The sequence below is a fragment of the Orbicella franksi genome, chromosome 10, assembly GCF_964199315.1.
Source record: "Orbicella franksi chromosome 10, jaOrbFran1.1, whole genome shotgun sequence".
NCBI classification, from domain to species: domain Eukaryota; kingdom Metazoa; phylum Cnidaria; class Anthozoa; order Scleractinia; family Merulinidae; genus Orbicella; species Orbicella franksi.
The window spans coordinates 16,927,317-16,953,369 of record NC_138154.1 but is presented as its reverse complement, the minus strand read 5'-3'; the positions used below and the strand labels follow the sequence as shown (position 1 = coordinate 16,953,369).

The 26,053-nt window shown below is 40.0% G+C and overlaps 2 protein-coding genes and 1 pseudogene across 2 annotated transcripts in view; 2 read left to right on the top strand and 1 right to left on the bottom strand.

The window, feature by feature from the left end:
- Window positions 1-25,518, bottom strand: part of LOC145499820 (uncharacterized) — a 33,106-nt gene extending 7,588 nt beyond the window's left edge. The window contains exons 1-15 of the mRNA XM_081479339.1: window positions 24,639-25,518; window positions 21,609-21,764; window positions 20,112-20,238; window positions 19,567-19,745; window positions 18,895-19,085; window positions 17,816-17,840; window positions 16,923-17,303; window positions 16,318-16,485; window positions 15,129-15,405; window positions 14,518-14,648; window positions 13,328-13,571; window positions 12,181-12,335; window positions 8,866-11,677; window positions 7,453-7,547; window positions 6,079-6,166 (exon numbers count right to left, since the gene is read on the bottom strand). Coding sequence (XP_081335465.1) covers window positions 11,670-11,677; window positions 12,181-12,335; window positions 13,328-13,571; window positions 14,518-14,648; window positions 15,129-15,405; window positions 16,318-16,485; window positions 16,923-17,303; window positions 17,816-17,840; window positions 18,895-19,085; window positions 19,567-19,745; window positions 20,112-20,238; window positions 21,609-21,764; window positions 24,639-24,783 — 2,187 coding nt within the window. The 5' untranslated portion in view covers window positions 24,784-25,518 and the 3' untranslated portion in view covers window positions 6,079-6,166; window positions 7,453-7,547; window positions 8,866-11,669. The remainder of the gene's footprint in view (window positions 1-6,078; window positions 6,167-7,452; window positions 7,548-8,865; window positions 11,678-12,180; window positions 12,336-13,327; window positions 13,572-14,517; window positions 14,649-15,128; window positions 15,406-16,317; window positions 16,486-16,922; window positions 17,304-17,815; window positions 17,841-18,894; window positions 19,086-19,566; window positions 19,746-20,111; window positions 20,239-21,608; window positions 21,765-24,638) is intronic.
- Window positions 1-26,053, top strand: part of LOC145499822 (E3 ubiquitin-protein ligase rfwd3.L-like) — a 93,319-nt gene that overhangs the window by 33,791 nt on the left and 33,475 nt on the right. The gene's annotated exons all lie outside the window — the stretch shown is intronic.
- On the top strand, window positions 666-2,254 carry LOC145499829 (uncharacterized protein F54H12.2-like; annotated as a pseudogene).

The window sequence follows — 26,053 nt, the reverse complement described above, 5'->3', positions numbered from 1 at the left end:
CCTCCTCAAAGGATCTATCTTCAATAGTGTCATGCCCCGCAACAGATTCCAGAGCATTCTTCAGTTCCTGCACTTTGCTGACAACAGGCAGTTTGATCCCAATGATCCTGATCGTGATCGGCTTTTACAAAGTCAGGCCAGTTGTTGAGTACCTGGTAAACAAATTTAGAACTGTGTATGTTCCTGAGGATCATATTTCCCTTGACGAGGAACTTCTTTTATGGAAAGAAAATCTGGCATTCAAGCAGTACATTGCCATGAAACGGGTATGATTTGGAATAAAGCTGTTCAGCTTATGTGAAACCTCAGGATATTTATGGAACTCTTTTGTTTACCTGGGTAAAGAACCCAACAGAAATGGTGATGACCCAGATTTAGTTCGAAGGCTGGGCAAAAGTGGAGCTGTCATTCCGAGGCAGATGGGAACACTCCTGAATAAAGGGTACAGGCTGTATGTGAACAGCTGTTACACCAGCCAGGTATTATTCAACTACCTGCATGAAAACAATACAGCTGCATGTGGAACCGCCCGGAAGAATCGCATCAAACTCCCGAGAGAGTTCACAGATGCCCCGCTTGCAAAAGGAGAGCACAGTTTTCGGAGAAATGGTGAACTATTGGCTGTGCGTTTGCATGACAAGAAAGAAATATACTTTTTGTCAATATATTCCGTTGCGCAAGGATCTGTTGGACATTATTGAGACGCAGGCGTTGGAGACCACGGGTGAATTGACCGAATTTGGTGAAGGAAACATGATTCTCACCCTTCACTTCAAATGAGCATGAAAGGTGGGAGTTTAACACAATTCAAACCTCACCCACAAGGAGGAGGTGGCTTTGTCCATGAACTGCTCAAAGTGAGTGTTAGGGGAGGTCTGAAAGGGTTAAAAAGCAGTTGCGGCATTCAAGATCGCATTCAAAAGAGAGTATGAAATGGAGTGTTAAACAAGCAGTGAAACGTAAAGCTTACAAAGTCCTAGACAGAAACATCCAGCGAAAATTTAACGACATCTTCAGCGAATAATGAATCCCATCTACTCCAGAGGCTAGAGACTCGTCAAATCTAGAAAAGGGTTGTTAACGTCATGTTGTGAAGGGTTCCCAAAAACCTCGAAACGTGATGAAAGGCACAAAAAGGCAGATGGATTGGTCCTGAGGTCAGTAAACCTGTTGGCTATGACTGGGATCACATCTTAGCGAGAAGACAACGGAGAAGAGGAAAAATATGACGGATACCTTGATGGACGGTGGCTTGTTACATTTGGGTTCCAAATCAGTCCTGAATCCTCATCTGAGCCTGTTCACCATTCCACCCACTTATCTCAGCATGTCCAGTTATCGCATTGTACCCATTCAGACCTACACAACAGGCATCAACCCCATGGAATTCCAAGTGGACTCTCAAGAAGATTATGTGGATCTCAGTCAAAGTTTCTTTGAGATTGAGTTTGCACTCAAACTGGCAAATGGTGATAACATAGTCCAAGCCACAAGACTCTGGCCCACAAACAATTTAGCCCACACTGTTCAAACAGATCAATGTGAGACTCAATGGTACCTTGATCAGTCCTCGGACCGATGCTTATCACTACAAAGCATACCTGGAAACATTGCTCAACTACAACAAAGATGATGGAGAAACCATGCTAAAACCTCAAGGTTGTTACAATGCCCTGGACTTTCCAGCGCAATTGACTGTGAACAACACAAACACGGAAGGAGATAGGCATGAGGCTTTCCAAGCATTGCCCTTCAACCAACAAAAAACAACTAGGCAAGGCACCCATTTCAACGCCACAACAGTTTTGTGACGGAAATTGCCTGATAACAAAAAAAGCCCAAAACTCAGTTCAGCTGGATTTGTGGGACTTTTTGAACTCGTTTTGAACTCGGCCAACCATTAGATTTTGCCCCCAAATCTGAAGATTCTGATCAGGAGTCTATTATCTTTGATCTTTTTGAACAAACTCTACAACTTTCAAAACCACAAAATTCCAAAATGGACGTAGAGGCGCTGAAAATGTTACTGTCGGACCAACAATAACGAACAAGCTGCACAATGGAAACAACAAATAACAGCCCTTGCAGAAAATCTACACTTTTCCCTTACATTCCCTCACATTCCTTTCATTTATTTTTTATTTTTATTTATTTTTTTAATCTCTATTTATTTATCTATTTATCTATTTTTTCCCATTGCTACTAAAAGGGAAAATGAACTTTTAGGAAATTGAACTTTAAATTGAAATGGGAAGCAACATTTCATTTGAGACGTTGTGACAACACAGTTGGAATTTGGTCTTTGTATCGCTGCAACAGAAATTGTAAAAAATTCAACCCTCTCTATTGTAATTACAGATCTTGCATAGAGAAGAAAAAGAATGGATGCAGCAAGCTATTTTGAAAGAATTAGAGTACAAAATCATCAGAGTGTAGCTATATATATGACTACTGTTTATTTTTTTTAATTCAGCACTCAAGTTAAAATAATTGAATACTTAATTATTAACTTTTCTAAACGAGTGTATTGTCAACCTCTACCTTTTGGTGAAGAAGAGAAAGCTACAAAACAAAAAAGAGTATGTATTACTTGAAGGTTTAGAGAAAATATCAGACATGCATGAAGTTGTGAGAAGAGTTAAGCAAAATCTTAGCATTTTGTATGATATGCTCCAAATCACACCAATAGACAACTTTAGCGAGCAATGTTGCGTCAGCAGAAATCTTTATGCAAACACCCATGATTGGAAGAATGCCTTAATGGAAGAGACGTGGGATGCAAACCACTAAACTGGAAGATGTTAATACTTTAATGTTAAACATGAATGCAATTGTCAGAGAGAAACTCTTCAGGATGTCCTCACTGCAGTAGCAAGTTACTGGACGAAAGAGATGTGGAACCTTTTCCTGTTGAACCTTTAAATGCTGAACCTCATAACAGCCAACTTTCACCGCAACAGCTGGCAGTTAATGCGCTTCATGCAGCACTACAAGATAGGGAAGAACTTCAACAACGAATTGATGCAGTAAGTTTGACTTTTTTCTACATTTTGTCACCTTCAATCAACTCTGATTTTTGTGTTTCCTGCTTCTTTTTATATATGTATGACTACTTGCTTCATTGCTGAGGAAGACACTTTCAATCTTTCAGTCTTCCAATTTTGCAATCTCTTGTTGCCACTTCCAAATGAACAACTACCAGGAAGATGTAAGACAATCCAGAGGAACATACTGAGCACATCAACAAATGCCACAAGCTGATTCACAAGAGATCAGTTACATTCACATTTCACTTGTGGAAAAACACTGAAGATAACAGCAAACTACATGGAACAAGGACTGCAGGAATTCCAGACAAAAACACCAGCTCTAAGTAGAAGCAGGGGAGGAAAAATACTTTGTGCATCAAAGAAAGAAGCCTACATCTGTTCATGTGAGTTTGAGTAGTAAAGTATAGACCAACCGAGCGAAAATGTACAGACAAGGGATCACTCACGACCTATTCACATCACTCAGGACCTTTTTTAGAGATCTTCAACAACACAGTAATCACCATTACACTCTTTTTTAATCTGATAGCCAAAATGACAGCCAAACACAGAAATCATTTCCCATGTTATTAAATTCTCTTACATTTTCACTGTTGCATTTGCAATGTATTTTGTATCATAAATTTGTTCATTGTTTAATTTCCTATTTAAACTTGCAAAGAACATGCCAAGCACATCAACAAACAACATGAGTTTATTCCTAACAAATCAGAGATACAAGCAGTACGCAAAAAATTTTCACTTTTCACTCCTGGAAAAATAGAATGGCCCTCACTTTTGAGAGCGATTATGCCATTCTGACCAAAGAACTCGCCCAAGACATTTCCCATGTCCAAGTTAATACATTTTTTTAATATGATGCACAACAAACTGGACTTATAGGAAACTGTCCTCACACAATAGCGTTGCATTGCACATTTTGCTGGTCACCAGCATCCAATGATGCTACCTTCCAACTTAATTACTGCTCTTTCCATTTTCAAACACACAGGTCATGGTGGTCACGAACTGTATATAACAATACATTAATCCCTGGTACATGTACCTCTCAACCTTGTTGTTCATGTTCATACATGTATTTTAGTACACCGTCGATATTACACGCACCTAATAACAACAAATCTGCACAGGGAATCATGTGGAAATCTATCATCAACAAGCATCTCAAGTGAATTTCCCTGACCAAATGAATATAAAATGTCAGATATAGTAACAGCCTAACAGCCTTTCCTTACAGCCATCCTTTCCGCCGATGCATTTACAACTGATACATTGGCAACAAATTTACCCTCTTCATTAAAGTGAAACTTTTGCGGAGAGTGAACTGACAGTCACCTGAAGTGTTTCTTTCAGCCATCAGTGGCATTAAATCAGCATATGGATGATAATGTCTGACTGCTAAGTCCACTAAAAGGTCTTCTAGCCAATGAAGCCACTGAGAGGCAGCCACAAGTTCACTCATGCACAAGATCATACTGTCTAGCCACTTTTGGAATCACAAACAGCACCCAAAAGCTCCCTAAATTGAAATTATGTTTGTCATGTGCATTTGGTCTGCACAAATTAACTGAATAATGCAACCCCAAAAATGAATTACAATGCAGCCCATCAAAAGTGAGCTATGAAACCTTCCAGCCTTTCAACCTGACGCCAGTTAACACAAACGTTAAGAAAAAGTACAAACAAAGGAGATAATAATTGAACCAAAATCAATAAAGTGAAAATTTATAGACCAGGTGTCACTTCTGAAGGACATTTTTAGAGATCTTCAACCACACATTAAACACCATTAAATACTGTTTTTGAATCTGATCTTGCCACGATGACAACTCAAAACAGAAATCATTTCCCATTAAATACCTCTTACTTTTTTACTGTTGTATTCGAAATGCATATTTGTATAAGTTTGTTCAATGTTTAACTTCCTTTTTAAACATACAAAGCTCATATTAATCTATCGAGATTTAAGGGTGTAACACCACAGATTACAGGCAGAGTTTCCTTGCATACTGGTTTCCCGGAAACTGAACATTCAAGTGATACATCGAAGCAAACCTTTCACAATCTGTGGTTTGCTGATGTAAATTAACAAAATTTTAATATTGTTAGTAACTAAAAGAACTGGTTTACAAACTTATTTTTACTAGTAAATCTTGCATGTACTCAACATACATGTATATGTGATTTTGCTTTTTATCGTGCTTCTTAAGCTTTCGTCGTTTCCATTCACACAATTTTACAAGCACAAATTCATTTTAGTTAACTCCAATTTTCCCTGACGTTTTGGTCAAACCAAAACCTACACCACAGAATAACTGTAACTTTAAAAGGCAAAGGGTATTCTACAAACAAGTGCTACAAAGCACATGCCATGCAGTGCTTCCTCAAAGGAAAAAAGTTTGAAAGTGAAAAAAGAATTAACTCAGATCAGAAAGATATGGATGTTTTGCTTTTAAAAATAAAATACAATCTTTATAGTACATATTTTTTATGCTAAGTGAGGGCCACTTATTTGAGAGTTATACCTATAAAAATCCATTGATCATCCTCACCAGTAATGTCCATTACAAAAAGACATTTGCTCTAGAGCATTGTTTTTCTAAATTTAATCAATCCAATAGTAAATTTAATTCATTTGGTAGTGAAGTATCTTTGACAAGTTCTTTCTTGAAAAAAAAATTGCAAGTGTGTGTATAAGAGCATAAATTTTATACAGAGATAAATATTTCAAATAATAATAACTATCTTTTTTGAGAAAAAAATGCTAGAGCGTTTAGTAAAATAATTACTGAACTGGCAAAGCCAGAGGTCACCTCACCATACATTGAAATATTTATAAATAATTACTGCATTACATAAAAAGGCAAATAAACAGAATAAATGAATGTGATGTTTACATTTTGAAATTTTATCACCATGACATCTTGAAAATGTCAAAACATTTTTTTTCACGCTTACTTTCTTATTGAAAGTAACTCTGAAATTTTATTACATCAAATTAATTTTGACAGCAATTGTTACAGGATACCTTATTTTCCTCTCATGATGAGCTGTTAAGCTGGATTGAAGACTTGCCTAAGTCCCACAGACATCTGGATGTAAGAGCCAACACATTCCTTCAGGATTGAAAGTTCACACTATTAGAAAGTTATAACCATGTAATAATAAACAAAATAAAAAATTGAGAAGCGTACATCAAATGTGCGCTGAAGCCTTGTGACTGCCCCATCAAGCAGGCACTTACGATAATTCTTTTACATGTAGCATAAAGATGATGAAAAGATTGCAGTAAGGTTTGTGGCAGCTTGAATTGGCTGGATATGCATTACAGTCAAGCGTTTTTATTTTTGTACTGGCCTGAAAAGTTCACAAAAATGAAGTACTTTCACTTATTCACTGGGAAAATAATGTTTGGCAATCAAATGCAATCCAACATTGTTTGTGACCAAACATTTTACTGTTTGGACACCTTAGTTTGATACGCTTGGCACTCAGTGCAACATCAACATGTTTGATCACCAAACAGTGTTTGACTATGTTTGGTCGCCAAACATTTCCCACTTGGACAGGACTTTAGGAGGACATCTTGCAACAGAGGAAAAAGTAAATTGTCTATTTGAGCATGAAATAGCTCTTTTATGACACAGAATTGGTTGGCACATTCTGCAAGGATACACTGTCACTGTGATCAAACTAATCCCAGGTTTTGTTTCATGATCAAATGGCAGACTTTGGTAAAAATGGTCTGAACACAATCAAACATAAAATATTATCAAACTGACTGTGATGGGACTGGAGAGTTTATTTCAATTAATTTGAGCCACAAGTGCTGGATTTCTTAAAATACAATTTTTTCTGGTCAGGAACCTTAGTATTGCTCTCAATATTTGAGAGCAATTAGGTCCCGAGTTTCCAGTAAAAAAAGCTGAAAACACAAAGGAACAAAGGGAAGATCACTTGTATCCCTGTGTAAGTCTTAATCCAGTCGCCAACTAGTCTGATAGGAAATGAAAACTAGAGAAGCTTTCGGGCAAATAAATAGCTCCCGGGTCGGGGACTGCCATACAAAAGGGACGGGGTTGCTCGTCATAACTTTTAGGTGTTAAAAAAGTAGTTTTGATACTTTTTAGGGTGTTCAGCCTCAAAAGGTACACAGCAAGAGCTTTTTTTGATACCTTTTAGAGTATTGAGCCGAGAAAATATCACAAGAGATTCAATTGTTGTTTAAGAATTGGTACTTCTAAAGGGTGAAAACAATTTCAAGCCACACCCACAAACCAGAACTTGGTAGCTCTTAGGGGTTCTTTTCAAAATTTCCGACGAACAGCCCCGTCCTTTCTATATTACCCCGCCAGGAAATAACTGTTGTTAAGAATTAAGTTTATGCTTCCATCAAACTCACCATGATCCCAAGTTTCATCTCGTCCGTTGAATGTTGCAGCCAAACTTGTAAATTGTGATAATTCAGCTCCAGCAAAGGAACGAATAAATTGTATGCTGTAACAACGAAAAACAAACAAAATGAAGAAGCTAAACTTTTACTCAAGAAAAGTGAAGCACTGAAGACGACATAACATTAAATAAACCCAATTAGGTTGTGGCTCGTACACCAAGAACAGAACAAGCGACTTATTTACAGCTTTTATCAAAAAGAAATCAAAACTCACCATTTCAAAACCAAGCTGTTTATCCGACTAACCGCCAGTAATTCGCGCGCGAAGCCAAATTATTTTCAAAACTCTTCAAAACACATGAACCACCGTAGTTACCCTGAAATCTTCACGTTTTACGGCAAGCGAGGGACGAGCAAACGGTAAATCCCAGCAGTTAAAACCAACACGGCGAAGAAGAGATTCGTTTTTGAGAAGCAACTGCACCAAGCTACGCTCCGCAACTTGCCAACGGAAGGCAGGAATGAACAGTGCCTGCGACGCACAGGGTGCTTTGTGTAACACAACACAAAGGAAGCCGCATTGTGGAAATCTCAACCAATCGCTTGTCGTCTCCTGAATGAGAGCGTAATTAAACATAGGCGACCGAAATTCAAAGCAAGTAACCATGAGCAACCACGCATTTTTGTGTGCGTGAAATGTTATGTGCTATACATTTTTTTTCCTCGCACGGCACTGTTATTTGAGAGTTTTGGCAGGTACAAAAGATCGAGGCAAGCAATTTAAGAGGAAGGCGTGGATTTTTTTCGGTATGTTTTAAGACACCCTGTTGTTGTTCACCGAGAAAACGAGAAACATTGCATAAGGGTGGAGTTTTCGAAGCAATCAATCCACAGTGAATAATGACTTTTCTAAGGGAATTGTTACACTGAGCAATTTCACTGTAATGAACACGAGCGAATTTTGCTTCCATGAGCAATAAATCTGTCAATCACGGTAACGTAAGTGCGAACCCGCCCAGTTTCAAAAACTTGCCAATTATTATTGTTATTTTAAAAATGCTAGACCACTTTGATGGTGTAGCCATGGGTTCACCTCTCGGCCCTGTCTTCGCTTTGGTAGAGATATGTTGATGACTCATTCACATTGTTTGATAGCCATTTCAAAGGCACTGCTGATGAGTTTTGCATCTGATTATATAAACAGTAAACAGGATAGCACCAAATTCATCGTTCAATTTGAACAAGACAGTAAGGTTTCGTTTCGTCTTCGACATCCTTGTCATAGGCTACCCCGACAACATTTTCATCCGTTTACCGGAAGAGACAGAAGAAGACATTCACGGGCCACTACCGACGCTTAATGGGATATTCACACTTCACATGTGCAAAATCAGCTAAAATCAATCTAATCCGCACGGTCACCTGTCATTGCTTCCGAATTCGCTCATTACAAGGACAAAGAGACCATGACCATTTCGCCTCTTGTTATTACCATAATATTGTTGCGAAAGCTCAGCTGCTGCAGCATGGCCACCCTCAAAGTGTTGTCGCTTTCGACTTTAACGATGTTAACCCTGTTCCTAGTTCTGTTCCCAAAAACGATGTCACAATTCTGTTACCGTACCAAGGTCTTCGCAGCAACCAAATAACTAAACGTCTGAAATCTTGTGTCCATACAACTCTTAGCCTCTTCCAGCCAAGTTCCTCTCTATTTTACGTTACGTTCCCGGTTTTTCGCGCTGCGCCCCAACTAAATGAACGTCTGGAAGAGGCCACAACTGTTACTCTTTCGTAAAGCTCAAGAATATTCCAGAACACACGCCGTATCAATTTGAATTCTTAGCAAGCAATTAGTGTCTCTTGTCTTAACCTATTGTGACTCTAGAACTTCATTTCGGCCTTTTCACAATGACTTTTGCAAGTAAAGCGAAATCTAACAAACGAGTTAATTAGTCACGTTTTGTCTTGAATTCTCCGCTGAAAACGTCGCCACGATGACAATACTAAATCATGGGATTTGTGGAGTAAAAGAAACCTCCCAGTTGAAGGAGAAATTGAAGGTCATGGGTACTAAACGTGTTGCGGCTCGAGAGACTTTCTTATTAGGATTTTTCATTGATTCAATCCAAACCGTAGCTTGGCGTGTTTAAACGTGCTAGTTGTTTCAAAGCTCCCTTAACGTAATGATAGTTTTTCTTCAGACAATTTCCGTAATTTCTATTCTCTTGGTATTGTTCTTACTGTTGTTGTTGTTGTTGTTGTTGTTGTTGTTGTTGTTGTTGTTGTTGTTGTTGTAAGAGTATTTCAATAAAGCTTTTACCAAACCATCACTCCCCCTTTGGTTTACTTTCATTCCTTCTTTATGTTTTCAACCAATTATGGGCAGTTTTCAGAAATCTCGGGAGCATAACTACCAATCCTTATGCAAGTGAATATATGAAAGATCTTATACTTAAATTGCAGAGATGAAGACATGATTGATCATCGCAGTTATACACACAACTTAAGCAGTTGTGAAATTAAAGCCCAAAAAAATTCAGGCCTGAACGGGATTAGAACCCATGACCTCTGCGGTCCTCTGCGATACCTACCAACTGAGCTATCAAGTCAACTGAGAGCTTGTCACGTTGTGAGTTTGTAATATACCCGTAGATGATAAAGAATGCAAGTGAATATATGAAATATCATATATTTGAACTGCGGAGAACGATATGAAGACATGATTGATCATCCCAATTGTACACAACTGAAGTAAGCTTTCGGGCTTTAATTCACAACTTAAGCCGAGGCTTTGAGGCTTTCGGCTTTAATTTCACAACTGCTTAAGTTGTGTATAACAGCGATGATCAATTATGTCTTCATACCAATCTTCTTATTTCCGAAATGTAGTTCGTCTACGGAAACGACTTACGACCACGACCGAGCTCCTCTTCTAGCTTCCTCGCCAGTCCAAAAAGTACTTCACAAGGGTCGCGAGAAGAGAGAGGGTTTACCTGGTTTGTTTAAACTTTAATCTATTGAAAGACACCTATCCGCAAATTTAGCGGGTTGCCGATCACTATTGGGCAAGGACAAAACTTTTACAGGATCAACTCGGACCGCTGATTAAAATAAGAATGGTAATTATTGTTTATACATGGATCAAACAGTCGCGGCCAATCTTTTTGAAATCAGCGATTGGAGTTAATCCGACCCGAGTTTCGATTCGGAATGGACGAGACTTATTACGCCGTGGCGTAGAGACATCATTTACGCGTGAATAAATAGAGCGAGTTCAGAACATGTTTTTCCAATCGTTTATTTTTATATTTTAGCCGTGTAAATGTATTAGGAAATTTCTATCCTTGGTCGATATCTTACTGACCAGCCTTTGTTCCTTGCGGCTGGATTTTAATTGTCGGACATTACTAGCGATAAATTTCCGTACATATCCTTATATTTTCCTATCTAACATATTCCTGTTGCGATTCTGTATTACCGGAGTGGTGACATGCTCAAACTGATAACTCGAAAAAATATATATGTTCTGATTCTAGGAGTCGACTAGGCAGTTCATAAGCCCAACTGGCATGCCGGTCAGAGAGGTTTAAAGGTTTATTGCCTCATTGATATTACAGCGCACATATAAATACACTTAATTTCATGGTTTAACATATGATACGCGCGGACATCTTGCGAGTTGCGTGGTATTTTTCCGACATCGAAGGCCCTTCGGCGAAGGGACGAATTTCAAAAGGCCGGCGTTAGTGCGGACGGAAAACATTTTGAAAACGGAGCTTTTCGAAAATGAGAGCATCACGATAATCATGTGATTTCCTTGCACGAGTTTTCCTCAAGCACAAATCCAAAATGACCGGTGATTACTGCGTTTTCAAATTTCTCTGGTGTAGTGTGGACGGAAAACATTTGATTCGTTTCCAGAGTGAAAACGCCGTTATCAAATTTCTCCGGCGTAGTGTGGCCGGGGCCTGACTGAAATCCTACCGGCCTTATATAGTCCCCGCCCCGATCGCTTTGCTCTCCGAATTCTTCTGTTTCGCGCTCGCCGAAATTTTTTTCCGACCTCGCCGGGAGCCTGTTCGCAGGCTAGTCTTATAAGGCAAGTTCGCAAGACTCTAGCTCATATTTTGTCCTAATATAGCAACATAGCGCAATAGTGGAATAATAAAGTAAATTATAGACATTCAATGGGCTTATTGCCATCCCCTTAAACTTTCTTGAATGAGTTATGAACCTGCAAAGTAAGACACAAAAAAAGAAGCTGTGTGAGTAATGCAAGTTGCCTTGGAAACACAAAAGAGGGACATGTTCAAGTTCTGCGTGTTAGCTTTTGAATGATCATACACCAGGGTAAGGTTTCATCCCCAGAAGTCTTAAAGTTGAAACCATCATTAAACCTGCAATGTCGTGTAGACGAAGGTCGTTCGAGGCTGTACATGTAGGGGAGGGGAAGGTGAGGGAAGAAGGGTTACTCTCCACAGTGGAATTTAATATACAACACTAAGTAAATAACAAAAATATAAATAAACAAGTAGTAAATATAATTCTTTAATGGCAGAGCTCTAGCTAGAAGGGACACCTATTCATAAACATGTATAAATTGGCACTAAGGGATTTAATATAGGAAAAATTGATATTTAGGTGGACGTATAAACTGATGAGTGTCCCACTCTCCAAGAGCCATCGTAAGACAAAATGGTTCATAAACCAGGTCAGGGATAAGTTGTTTCAACTAACCTCCTCTCATTTTGCAGATAAAACTGAATTTTGTATCACAAGGGAAGTCATTCCACTGTCCGCTTCTAGCACTGTTCATGGCGCATTTTTCGGGCCTTCCTTCGCCGCCATTGTTGGGTTCACCACTGGACCAATTGAGATATTCAACGCTGCTCCTGATCAAGATTACAAGACAGGTCAGTATTTCGTAATCAGTTATATGAACAAGTAAATTACCACAGATAACTCAACACATCAAAAGAAATAAGCATGACACTTATAAAACCCTCTGACTTGTGACATCATCAATATGCGATCATCACAGAGATATCTAACCATAGTTTTTCTTTGCTTTTTACGCGGAAAGGTCTTCCCAGTTTCTAAGGGTAAAATATCTTTCAATCTAGTATCTAATCTCCTGAATCTTGTAGATATTGAACCAGACGTTTTTGAAGATCTCTAGATAAAAAAATCTACTTTTCAAAAGAACGTTGGTTTAGGTTGACATCTTAACGTTCCTTTGTATGCTTTACTCGCTCAGCGAGTCTCGCTTACAATTCCCCAATCAAATAATGACTTATTAGAATTAATGCAATTTTTTGCAAAAGAAAATAAAAATAATATATTTTTGTTAACTTCTCTTATTTCTTGCACCTTGACCAGCTGAAGCTGCGTTATAAAATATAAATAATGCAAATATTCCAACTTCTGGCCATCCTAAGTGCCGGTCTTCTGCATGCATTTAACGTCACAGATTTCAAAACCGATAAACGTGAACTCAATGATCAATTTAAGATGATCAATTTAAGGTAGTTTGAGGCAACATCGTGCAATATCAGAAGGTGCGCCCGTTCCGCTGTATAAGTGTAACGCGATCAGTCTATGTGAGAGTGTACGTTTAGGTTCTCGAATGCAAGAACATAAATAACCTGATCGCTCACTACAGCTCTTAACGCGCTAACGTAATCACGAGTTAAAAAGGACTCAGAGCGGACTTCCACTGTGATGAGCAGAACGTAACTAAACTTGTGATCCTAACCTTGCTCAGACAATTAACATTTGAAGGCTTTTAAAGTGCCCGAAAAAAAGTGGTTTTGTCCCTTCAATTCCATTCTGAAATCTGTTCCATGGCATTTGTTGGACTTGTTCTGTTGTTTTGTTATCTTACCCGTCTGTCCACTGCCAATCGCGTTTCTTCTGGAACCCAATCCATACCGCGTTGCTTCCAATGATGCTTCTGATGAAGTTTTGCTCTTCTTTGCTCTTTATACTGACCAGGTGTGACTTCTCATCATTGCAGAATTCCTCTGCTTCTTCCCACTTTAAGCGTTTATTGGGGAGAACAAGGTAACAATGTGGAACTCGGTTTACAAAGAAAGAGCGCCACTTTGGATAGCAGCCTGTAACAGGGGCTGAAAGAAGAAAACGTGTGATTCAAACTTCGATAAGTTAGTAAGCGAGAAACCAATAAGCCAGGAAGCCAGTCGTTTAGGTAAGTAGGCAGGTAAGTAGAGGTAGGTAGAGAAGGTAATAAGAAGGGAGGTGAGGAAATTGTAATAATTTTTATACCTTGTCGCACCTTTTTAGTACGCTTCGGGGGCATATCAGGTGAGTTTGGTTGAGGCATGGCTCGTATTTTGACGAGAAAAGGTCGAGCCAAAATACCATGGCTCGATCAAACGAACTTGATATGCTCCCGAAGCGCACACAAAGGTACGATTGGGTATTTTACCGCGTACCCGAATTTGGCCAAGTGATCATGATTTCGAAGTCATTTCAGGTCAGTGACATGATATAACAGAATATCAGGAGAGTAGACACGGCTTCTGAGTGGCTTATTGCGAATCTGAGTGCAATAAAGTCATTTTTTTTTTCAATCAAATCAACTGGCAAAGTAATGCAGTGAAACGATTGCAACTCAAACAACTCCTGAAACCAGTGGGAAGAGCGAATAAAACGCTCGTAGGTTAAATCGCAATTGTTTATGTTTTGCTCCTGATTAATGAGTAACGCCTTTTTCTGACAAACTCAAGAGCTCGACAACATTTGCGAAACTCATAGACTGTGTTCATACTTCGTGCCCTAGTACTGGTGCCCTTGCACCGGCACGAAATAGTATCACGTTCAGACATTGGCACTCTAAGTACCGAAGTACCATCAAGTGCCCGAGTACAAGGTCGAGGCCTTGTACTCTGGCACGGGCACTGTGCCCGAATTCTGGTGTGAATACTTGGAAAAAAGCTGTGTTCACATTAGCGTCCAGCGAGAATCGTACCCTGGCACAGTGCTCAGGCACCAAGTGTGAACACAGTCATAGAATGCCATTCCATAAAAAACCATAGTCTAGGCTAAACTTACACACTGTTGGTTTGGGATACTCGTTAGCACACAGGTAGTTGTTCTGCCAGAGTTTACGACGGCTGAAAGCGTCGTTTTGCCATTGTAAACATTGCAAGCCTTTAATGCGCCCGTTTGTCGACCATGTAAAGCTGTAAGGCAAACAGGAGAAGCAAGTCTCAGCAAATTCAGCTGAACGTGTTTGAAAATCTGAAATAGCTGCGACCAGGTGGGAGTCTACGAGGCGGAGTTCTATTGAGTTTTCCTGGAACTGATCATACGAGCTAATTTCTAATAGTTTCTAAATACTGAGACATATTCATCTCATGAGATGATTTAATACTGGTCACCAATAGGAAATTGTGCTTGACATAGAGCAATCTCAACCACCCTCTTCCATTTTTATCAAATGTATTACTTAGCAGATGGCTGGTTTGCGAGAGGAAATGAACATGTGGTGTGAAGACCGATTTTAAATCTCGGTAAAGAAACTCATTATCCAGTTCTGCACCCCAGACTATCATCCACAGTAATGTTGTGGCAGTTAGACTGGAGTGCGATATCTACTCTTTTAACACCGGGTTTCTCTCTCCCCACCCCACCCCCCCCCCCTTCCAACAGTATTTACTTACACGTATGGTGAGTCTTTTGGTACGCACAAATAATTATCGTGCCAGCCATTAGGTTGATATCGCCCACTTTGCTGCGTGATCCGTGTGCATCTCATACCAGATATATCTCCCCAGTCAGACCAACGGATGTCCACGTCCCTCTTGTTACTCGGCCAGCAGAGGCGCGCGCGGGCCCATGCGCTGTACTGGTACCTCTCGTATATAAAGATGCATTTCTGTCGTTTGGGAGTGAAACTTATGAACTGAAATCTGAAATCGTGCGGCCATGAAGGAAATTCTGGGAAATAAAACAAAAAGTGACGTTAGAGAGGAAAACAATGCTCGATGCTTTGAACAACCGCACATGCAAACACGTGACTTGGAAAACGTTACTTGAAGTCCTGCTTGAAATGATGTTGGGGCAATGGTATGTTTTATGTAATGTAATGCGAACTTTAACCACAATCTAGTGCGGCCCCCTGTGTTAGATCATTGAGCAATTTTTATAAGAGTGGCTATTAAGGGGATAGACGGAACGTCTAACCTCATGTTGCTGTAGAAGAATAGGGAGCTTTAGATTGAATTACGTGTACGAGATTGAGTACGGGTACGATTTTCGATTTTCAAACCAGTGACGTTTCCAGAACCCTAGTTTTTCATGCTGGTTTTACGCAGAGAGGGTAGCTCATAGGATAAGATGGGTATATGTTGTGATAATGTGAAGGCTGCAAACTAGAATTGAAAAGTCGTTCTTGTACTCAATCTGGTACGCGGACTCAAATCTAAAGTCCCCTATTAATATCTATCCATTGACAACCAAAAAAGGCCATGACGTACCAGTTTCTCAAACTAATACGACAATATTTAATACGAGGCCACATCAACCTTAGCTGGTTTTTATGTGTGTCCTCTCTCCTGGTCGAATTGGAATTTGGAGATGTTGGTTTTTGTGGAGTGAGGTAGCGCGGAGTACCCGGAGAAAAACCCTCGGAGCAGGGCGAGAAACAACAACATTCAACACACATATGCCACCGGGCCGGAATCTAACCCGTGCCACATTGGTGGGAGCTGCGAGCTCTCACGACTGTGTCACCCCTACTCCCAACTTCCAACTGTGCTAAATTAATAATAAAACTCAGGGCTAATTAACGACCGAGGAGAATTTTTGGACAGCCCACTTTAAACAAAAAAAAAAAAAAAGCACCATTACCAGGACAGTTTTCTGTGTTACATGAAATGGTTTGGTAGTAGTTTCCCCTGCATTGAGCGCCACCATATTTGGGTTTGGGCGAGTCACATGATCGCGTACGCATTCGAAATCCACCTCCACACTTCTCGGAACATGAACGCCATGAGGACCACCTCGACCAACCACCATCTATGACAGAAAAAATGCCAATGACTGCCAAACTGGAGTACAATGCACGTGTACTCTGATTGGCTAAAAAGAATACAATGTACTTGTGCTCTGATTAGCTAAAAAAGGGTACAATGGACGTTTGCTATGATTAGGTAAGGCACCTTTTTTGGACCAAGTAGCGAGCTCAGTAAGTTTAAATGAAACGTGAACACGTATTAATCTCGATAACCGATCGAAACCGCTCTAATCCACGGTAACTACGGTTAGATCTTAAACTGTTTTTCCTTGGAAGTAAATAAATGAGATTTCATATATTTAAAGAATTTATTGCATATTTAATTTTTCTCTTCTTTGTAAACTTTGGTGAGCTTTTTCCTCCAGCTCTGATTTCTTACGTTCTTGCCTTGTTTTTGAGATACAGAGATAAGCTCTGAATCGAATAGAATTCAACTCACCGATCTTTTTGAACTTTGATGTTCCGCAGAGGAAGTATCCTCTTGTGTTTCTTGTTGTTCTTCTCACTTCCAGACATTCTTTCCCCGGTATCCGGCCAGAAACTGACCAACTGAATTTCAACAAACTGTCGTGCGGCACACAGAGAAAGCTGTTTTCCCAGACTGCGGCAGCACGTTCATAAGGCATGAGCGTATTTATACAATGCTGTCCAACAATTGTCCCGTTGGGCGACCACGTGATGGTGAGCTTCTTCAAGGCGGGCTTATAGCATAAGTATTTTACTCTCCACTCTGTGTCACGTGGCTGGTCTATAGCAACGCAGATGAGAGATGTGGACGTTTCGGATCTGAGAGAAAAATGATCTGGAAAAACTGGAATTTCTGCAAAAAAATTAATAATAATTAATGGTATACTAATTTGGTTAGTAGACATTTTTTACCTTGGGTGCTCTGTTTTCCCGTTACAGACCACGTGATATTCTCTTCAGAATTGTTCTCTCATCCATCTAAAATTGTTCATGACTAAGTATCATCACACGGTCTGAAGTGGGACAACAAACCCCCCAGGCCTAAAAGGTCCATTCTAACCTTTGTTGTTCTTCTTCTTTTGCAGTCTTTTGAGAAAGGGAAGTTCGCCCAATTATCTCTTTAGTTATTTTGATAAGGAAAATTGCCAAGGAGCAATTGCCTAGATGTAGAGCTGAGCAGTATTCTCTCAAGTAGCTATTAGAGGCATGTACAACTTACAGTAGGAATTTGTGAGAAACACCATCCAAGAGAAGCTGGATGAGAAAGCTAACCTCTGACTCGTGGATTACAGAAATTAAACAAGAACCAGGCAAACTAAAAGATTGATTCTGAACAAGTTAGGTAGTTACAGAGGAATTGCATACCTGGGCAAGAATACAGGAGATTCATCTGGAAGGAAATTCAAAAATGAAACAAAAACAAGAGGTTTTTAATAAAGTAAAAACAAGAAAACAAATTTTTTTCTTTTTAACTCTGTGTCTGTCATCTGTCAAAAACCTTTGAAAGGCATCATTCAATTCTAAATTTGCGTTTGAAGTGAGAGAACCAATTATTTTAAAAGACACAAAGTCACCGATAGAATAAAAGAGGTGAATGACGGCTACCCACATTCGTATTCAAATTCATACATTAGCACTAAAGACTACATAATTTAGCTATGTCAGCGGGTTCGTTTGTGGTCTAGATATAACAGTGTACGCTGTATGGGTGTGACTGGACAGTGCAATTGGACAATGGGTGCCATTTTGCACGCGCTATTTTTTGGACAGTTGTACTCGGAGAGGTTCCTTTTCTTGTACAATTTGTCCAAAAACTAAATCAAAAGTTGCATATCAAAAGTTGTTTTATCCTCTTTTTTCAAATTAGTATTGTAAAGTGCAAAGGGCTATTAGTTGAGTGTGGTGCTCTATAAATGAATTTTGATTTGATTTAATTCAATTTAATTAATTGGCTTGTATCATCTGTTTTTTAATCTTAGAGCAGTTTTCAATAGCGAAGCGCGCGAGTGACGTCATAACTCAGACAAACTCAGACAAACAAAACGGAATGGTGGAAGATTTGACGCTTTTTCAAGCGCGTAAGCAAGTGTTCCTAAAGCAATTTTTAAAACGAAAATTTAGCGTTCATTTTCTTCCTATTTCTCAGTCTCTCAGAGCACGCTTATGTTGTCTGACTCTCGCGGGGTTCCAATAATTTGCATTCCATTTTTAGACTTCGCGCGCTTCGTTATTGAGTGTCGAACGTAATCAAGCAACTTCTCTGGTCTTGGTTTTGGTTTTGCTATGGTTTGAGATTGGCTGAGTGTTTGGTTTGCTTTTACGACACTCAGTTGAAAACCGCTCGGCTCACAGTTAAACATTTCAGACTCCCAATGTACGGTCGTCCGATTTTATTAATTTCTTGCATGGTTAGTAATAGTAATTGAACCGAGTGAAGTACAGACCTCTTTTATGTCCAACTCGCTTGGCGAAAGGTTACCAAACCACTTAACTTTGGGGTCACGTGACACAATGGTTGGTTTACCATTTTTGGAGAAATGGTAGCGGCCATAATGCATGAGAGACTTGTAGTCGTACTGTGTACCAAAACTATGAAAGGCCCAAGGACTTTTCTTGCCAAATATCTTATGATTAGCTGTTAAGTAAATAGAAAACGGAGGTTAGTTCCTTACGCAGCTCGTGTGATTAGAGAGCTTAAGCAAACCACGACCGCAACGGCAACGAGAACGCCACCAAACAAAAGGTTTAATGAGCAGAACAATAGCCGAGCACGCGCGTTATAAATCTTTGTACACTTCTTTGCCGTCCTCTACACAACAACAACGTGAAATGACTAAGTCCTGCTTGGTTTGGAGAACGCGAACGACGTCGGCTAATTTTTCGGATTTTCATTTGGAATTGAACGCTGGCGTTACGCATTTAGCTTGAGCAAGTTTTGAGACCAATGGGCGCACTGATGCACAGTTGCAAAATTCGAAGGTAAAATATAAACTCATTTTACCAGTCGTTGCCCTCGGGGTCGCCGTCGTCATTGCTTAAGCTCTCTGTTGAATGACGGAAATGACGCCAGCGAAATAAAGACTTTGGGGACTAACAGGCTAGCTAATCAGCGTTACCTGGAGCAATGTTTTGCCACTGTATGTCAACGTATTGATCTCTGTCTGGTCTGTTTTGTTCATGTGCAAATCCCAGAAGATGAGCGAGTTCGTGTGCTGCTATGGAAACTAGGCCACAGTTGTAACCCAGAGAAAGTGCAGATGGCCTGCTTCTCAGCGCTCCAATGTTGGAGTTACAGCTGTTAACAGAATGAAGGAGACATTTAAGTAAAGAGTCAGACAAACAAAACGGCAAAACCTATCTGGGCTGCAATTAAATCTAGAGAAAGATAACTGGCATGGAGCGTGGAATAATAATATAATAAATTTAGTGTAATGTAAAGAAGAAGAAGAAGAAGACGACGACGACGACGACGACGACGACGAAGAAGAAGACGAAGAAGAAGAAGAAGAAGAAGAAGAAGAAGAAGTCAATTGAAAATTGTCCCGTGGGCCCTCAAACTTTTCAGTCCTAAAGAAGTTCAGGCTGCGCGGGCCTCTCCCCCAGATCCCCAGAATTCCTGTCAATAATATGCTATTTTGGCATATTTTGGTGTATTACTCACCCGCTAGACCCATAGTAGATGTACGCATAACGAGACTCTGTTGTCCGCTTTACAAACTTAACGCAGGTGTTGTTTTCCCAGATTTCCATCGCCTTGCGCAGTGCCTCCATGTGTCCCGAGCGGTTTACTGTAGAATAGAAAGTTTAAACATTATCAGTGTTATCAGGCGGAGAAAACAATGGTCCTTGAACCACATGCGATGCCCTCAATTTCACAAGTTTTCTCTAGTCAGCTGATAAAATAGAAAAAAGTTCTTATAAAACATGTCTGATGTGAAGTTTATGTGAAATAATTCATATATGAACACGATGGATGAACTGGGACTGCACGCGAATTGCGGACTGCACGTAAATTGTAGTCGGCGCGTAGATGCGTACTATTCTTCTCAGAATGGAAAAAGTAGACGTTTTCATGTCTGAAAATCGAAATTAGTAACAAAAAGATCAGGAGAAACCAAAACCAATCGGCGTGTGGTAGTGAAGTCTTCTTTGCAGCCGTTATCTGAGACGTCACGCAACGAGAAGCGTTGCGTGATGACCTTAATAACTGCTGCGAAGGAGACTGCTGGTAATGTTTCCACGTCTACGTTTAGCGTTGGTTTTACGACGACACTCATTAGCAAAGTACTGTCAACTTATGCAGAAAACTCGAGCTATCTTGAGCGTGGAGTTGGCGTTGACTGCTATCAGACTGATATCAGACTGACTGCTATCAGAAAGAAGTCTATAGTTAATCAACTAATCTCCCCCCTCAACCCAGTGTAAATTTAAAAACAAGCCTAAAGGGTAGGAGAGAATCCCCATATAGGCGCCAAGACGAGCGGAAATGGCGTATTGGCTCTGTAATAGACTATTTCCGAGTTTCCTACTGCCTCCGTTTCGAAACGAGAACCATTCTTGTGAAAATGACTTTACTTTGCATGAAAATGAATCTGTAGGCGGAACTCGTTTTCATATCAATGGTTTCGCACGAAGACTTGTTTTGGCACAGAGGTAAAAGGCAGCTCGGCTTTTGATTCAGGTTTTGTAGAGACATAAAGGTTTAAGTCAAGTCGTGTAAGTCAAGTCATGTTTGTTGCTGGGTTCCCTGTATTGTTCATGTGTTTTTCCCGCCGTTTAGTCCCCGCGTTTAAGTCACGTGATTTTTTCGAGTGTGCATGTAATGGCGAACGTCGGCAAACGTTGTAGTTGTGTATGCGATTCACTCGAAGTAACGACGGATAAGACGGATAAAGACGCGGACGATTGATGGAATTATGTACAAGCAAACAGGAGCGTCTTATTGGAGTGTTAGTCGAATTAAAGTCAGTGAACTAGAGTGAATCTTGCCTATTGAAACCGAGGGAATTGGAAATTGGCCCTTACAATGTTAGCCAGCGAAAGATAAAATAATAATAATAATAATAATAATAATAATAATAATGATAATGATAATAATAATGATAAAATAATAAAATAAAATGATTTCAGTGGTTTAGAGATGTATCGCCATACATACTTATGCTAGCATGCAGAACGTATGGTACAACGCCTCCAGGCCACAGTCTGGTCGTCATGCGCAGGGCATTGGAGAATTCACCGCTGGCCGCATCAGACTCCAAAGGTGGAAGACGAATATCATTTTCGAAAATGGCGACGTCTTCAGCAGATGAATCTGAGGAGAGAGATTCACAAAACAAATCATGAATTGGATTTTTTAGGGGAAACTTATAAAACGCGGATTTTTATACAGTTTGATGTACATAATTAGAGTCGAATGCCCTTGAATTGGACTGGAATGTTCTGTCAACATTCTAAGTCAAAATAAACTAATTACATTTCAACAAGCTTTCCAAGGCTAGTGTCCTGCTATTTGGACACAACCAAACCAGGGTGGAAGAATGCACGGGAGTCTGCATGCGAGCCAAGTGGCCCATCAGGCCGCAGCTTATCCCGGTTTCTGTAGCATGAAGCGACTAGGAGTATTTCTACTCCCCCCTGGATGGGATGCTAGTCCATCGGGGGGTCACCCCCAACAGTCCCTGGCCAGGGCACAAACCCGGGCCGCTCGATCCGGAGAAGAGCGCACTAACCATGAGGCCAGCGTGCTGGCGAGCAGATTAGTTATCCGTGGAACATTTATCAACAACATTTATCAAATTTCGAAATGCAAAACACACGTTTTCCGTCTCAAGTTTTCTTTCATATTATGCTCGTCAACAGAACAGTAATGATTACTAATTAGATACGAAAGAAGATTATTGTTTTAGAAATAAATGAACAACCACTTTCAGTTTGTAAAAAAAAAGGATTGGTTTATAAAAGATACGAATGTTCTCTCCGGCAAACTTATGTTCTTCTTTATCCTCGTCAACAAAAAAGTCGCATTAATAAGATTGTTGAAGCTAAATTGGTCATTTTGCTTGTAATTAGCTATAAGCAGTTTAAGTTGATGTAATAAGATTGTGAAAGTTAAAAATTGTTAATTATGCTTGTAATAAGCTATGCGTAAATAGGACGATCTAATAAGTTTTTGTTTTGTTCAGCTCTTGTTGAAAGGTTTTTTTTTGAAGACCCAATGTTCTTTGTGCAGATGAAAGGTTTCAAAACGTCAATCAATCTCCGGACAAGGTTTCCTTGTGGAGCCCTACACTGGACGAAGTTTTGTTATTTGAGGAGTTTTCTTTTTTTAAATCTTGTATACAGAAAAGTGGTCGAGGCTGAAAATTCTGCACGCGTGTAGCTAGCAAAAGCTGCCGGAAATTTGACTCTAGCACAGAATGCATGAAGGAACGTGAATCCACTTCTCCTGCAGTGAAGAGTGAAAACGCTTTCTGTCGACACGAATTGTTTCCATCAACAATGAGAGGAGAGGAACAAGTATCCTAACGACTATGATGCTGATTGTGAGCGGCTAGAGTACTCTTGATGCGGATCACGTACTTAAATACGCTACATCATGGTTTGTGTATCTTGAATAGTTTAGCATGAATTTTTCACGTTCGCCGTTTGTAATCCGTGTCAATCTTTTCCATCCTTAGCCATCCTTGTTCCTTTACGGTTTATTATTATCTCTTTGTTGTTTTTGCTGTCTTAGTTGACTACTATCCCGGGGGAGGTACTTTGGGAATTTCTGGGGGGGGGGATGTGCCGCTTGGACCCTGGAACCCTTAGCCTATACCAGAGCTAGTTCAGCTGAATTTTGCTACCCTATACTAGAGTAAACTCCCCAAATCCCCCATCTATCTACACTGTTGATGCTGATTTGCGTAAATTTAAACTTGCTGATTTGATTTTTTTATATTTTTGAGTGGCAATTCCTGGTTTCCTTAGTCTAGATAAAATCTTCAACCAACTAGTCAATTTTGTGAAAAATGATACCCTATTCTAAACCCAAACGCTCTGATTTATATACCCTATCCTAGAGTAAACTGCTTGAAAACCATACCCTTCACAGCGGCACATACCTATATAGCCCATATATGGCAGTGCCCCCCCCCCCGGACTACTATTTTGTACGTGGCAAAAATAACTCAAAATGTCGTGACTGGGCTCCTTTAAATCTTACCTTTTAAGGTTAATGTAGACCTTTATGGGTCAAATATTGCAAAAATTGAACCATTAAACGATTTTGATGGAAAGCCGTTCAGCACAGCGGATGATCCTTCAGATATCCGCCCGTGCTGAAACACGGATCTGATCTCTTCTTTGATTGTCAGTTAAAGAACAATTAACAATCGCTCATCTAAGAAATCGAAAACACGTCTTCCAAACATTTATGATTCGACTCAATTTTTGATGAAGTGTTTTTTGGGAATTGGGTAGTTACGAGAGCAAGCAGGTCAGGAATTAATTAATCCTTGTTATTTTCAAAATGTTTCCCGTCCCTCCGCTCTATCAAGATTTGACGGGAAAGTGTCGTATCTAATTTGACCAAAAGTGATCTAGCCGACTTTTATCATATTATCGCGATGTTATGCCCCGTCCGTTCATGAGAATATCTGCCTATGCACTGGAACGTTGAGTAACTTGGTTTAGTCTCTTTAGGTCTGTAAGCATGGCTACTGGGATGAATGCGTGTTATGCCCAGCTTCGCTGCTTAAAATTCTCGAGAAGTCTGTCTGTGCTCACGCGTAATATTCCAAGTGTTTCAAGTACATAGTCTGTACATCCTAGTGATGATCAACACGACGCAGCACCGTCCCTTAGTGGTTACACTACTTATCCCCTCACCCTCTGGCTTCGACACGACTCAGTCTTAGCTTATTGAGTAAGCAAAGGTCATTTGATTAATTGGTTTGGTGTCCAACTTGCGAGCAAAGCGTTTCGTCCTTGGACATTTGATAACCTACAGGAGTAAACTGGCAGTTACGAAAATAATCTTTGCGTAATTATGCAACCTCTTGCCCCGGATCTCTTGGGAATGTGTCCGAAAACGTTTCATGATTTGCGACAGAATTTTCTGCCCGTATACAGAGTCTCTGTAAAAAGATCTAAAGTCTCAGCAATACAAAGCAACAAACAAAGTAATTACAAATGACAAACCCACCGGAGTTTCTGTTGACTCGTTCTATCTGATCCATTGCAACAAGACCGTCATCACTGCTTTTGCAAATCCCGGCATCAAATGCCAAGAGAATGGCAGCGATATAGAGACAACGGGAGATCAAGAGACTTGTGTAGGTGTTTTCCATTTCGGACTAGGACTTAGACTTCTCAAGCTTGTGGGTTTCTCAAAATATAAAGGACAGAGACAGCTGAAACAGGAAGCGTGCTAAACGTTTCCAGCCGGAAACAATTGATCTAAGTCCAAGGTATTATCAAGTTAACACTGATGAAAAGATTAAGTTTACACGGTACCCGGCGAAATCGGATCTGCGTCGACTGGGCTTTTCGTTTACAGGGATGTCTCGGTTAGTTAGACCTCCAAAATGGCAATGAACGTTTGCCTCGCAGATTACACGTACAGGGGCGATCAACGAGGCATAAGGAGGGAAAAGGTTTGCAACAAAAGCTGAGCGATTTTATCGAATTGTGAACCATGTTGAACCAGTTCCCGGTTGCTGACAGTAAGTTATTCTAGCAGCGTGGGTGTAAGCATCGAGTTGAAACGAGCCCTTAGAAAAGGTCAGACTGATAGTTGTGACGTGGGGAAAACTTTCTACGTGCCAAATTTGTGTTTCGTTTATCTAGCGATCGCTGCAGACGTTCAGAAATAACGAAACTCTGTATAGGTGGACAGTTTCGTAAGGTCATTACGTAACGATGATGTAATTGTAACACGTCTACGCCTAGATAATGTTTTCTCAAAGGTATGCAATAATGGTCTCACTTTTAGCACCGATGACAATGATTTATTCATCGGTTGTCTTTTTCGTTCTCATGAGGAATTTAAGAGTTTGGCTATGAGTGTTATAATACTCGATCTTTACCTGAAACACTGTGAAAACCTTACGGAAGAAAACTAAATTCTGTCAGTAAAGTCAGACAGTGAAAAAGAAACTGGAATTGCTGTGCAGATTGAGTAATACATTAAAAGGGTAAACTGTAACAAGTGCAAGGAAGAGCTACATTGAAAAGAGGCCTAGCATTATATTTTATGTCGGATCATCCATCATCAAGTCCACGAAGTCCAATTTGGCAGACACCAAAACGTTCCCTAAATTCTCGTCCATTCACACTGATCACAACCAGAGCAAGGCTCCTCTTTGTATTAATTTTTGTTCACCTAGATCAATTTGTCACATCACCATGGAATAGCTGATCGTGCGAGAGTAAAAGGTCATATATTCACGTCGCGCAGGCGTCTGTTTGATCTTTCTCTGTTTTTCTCATGATCCACTCAGTGTTTGCTCAGTCTATTTTGTTGGCACGTTCATAATCTAGGATATCTTTCCTAATTGACCTTATATGTATGCGAGAGCATAAGTGAAGCATGAGCGCACGCGTAACCTCAGAAAGTTG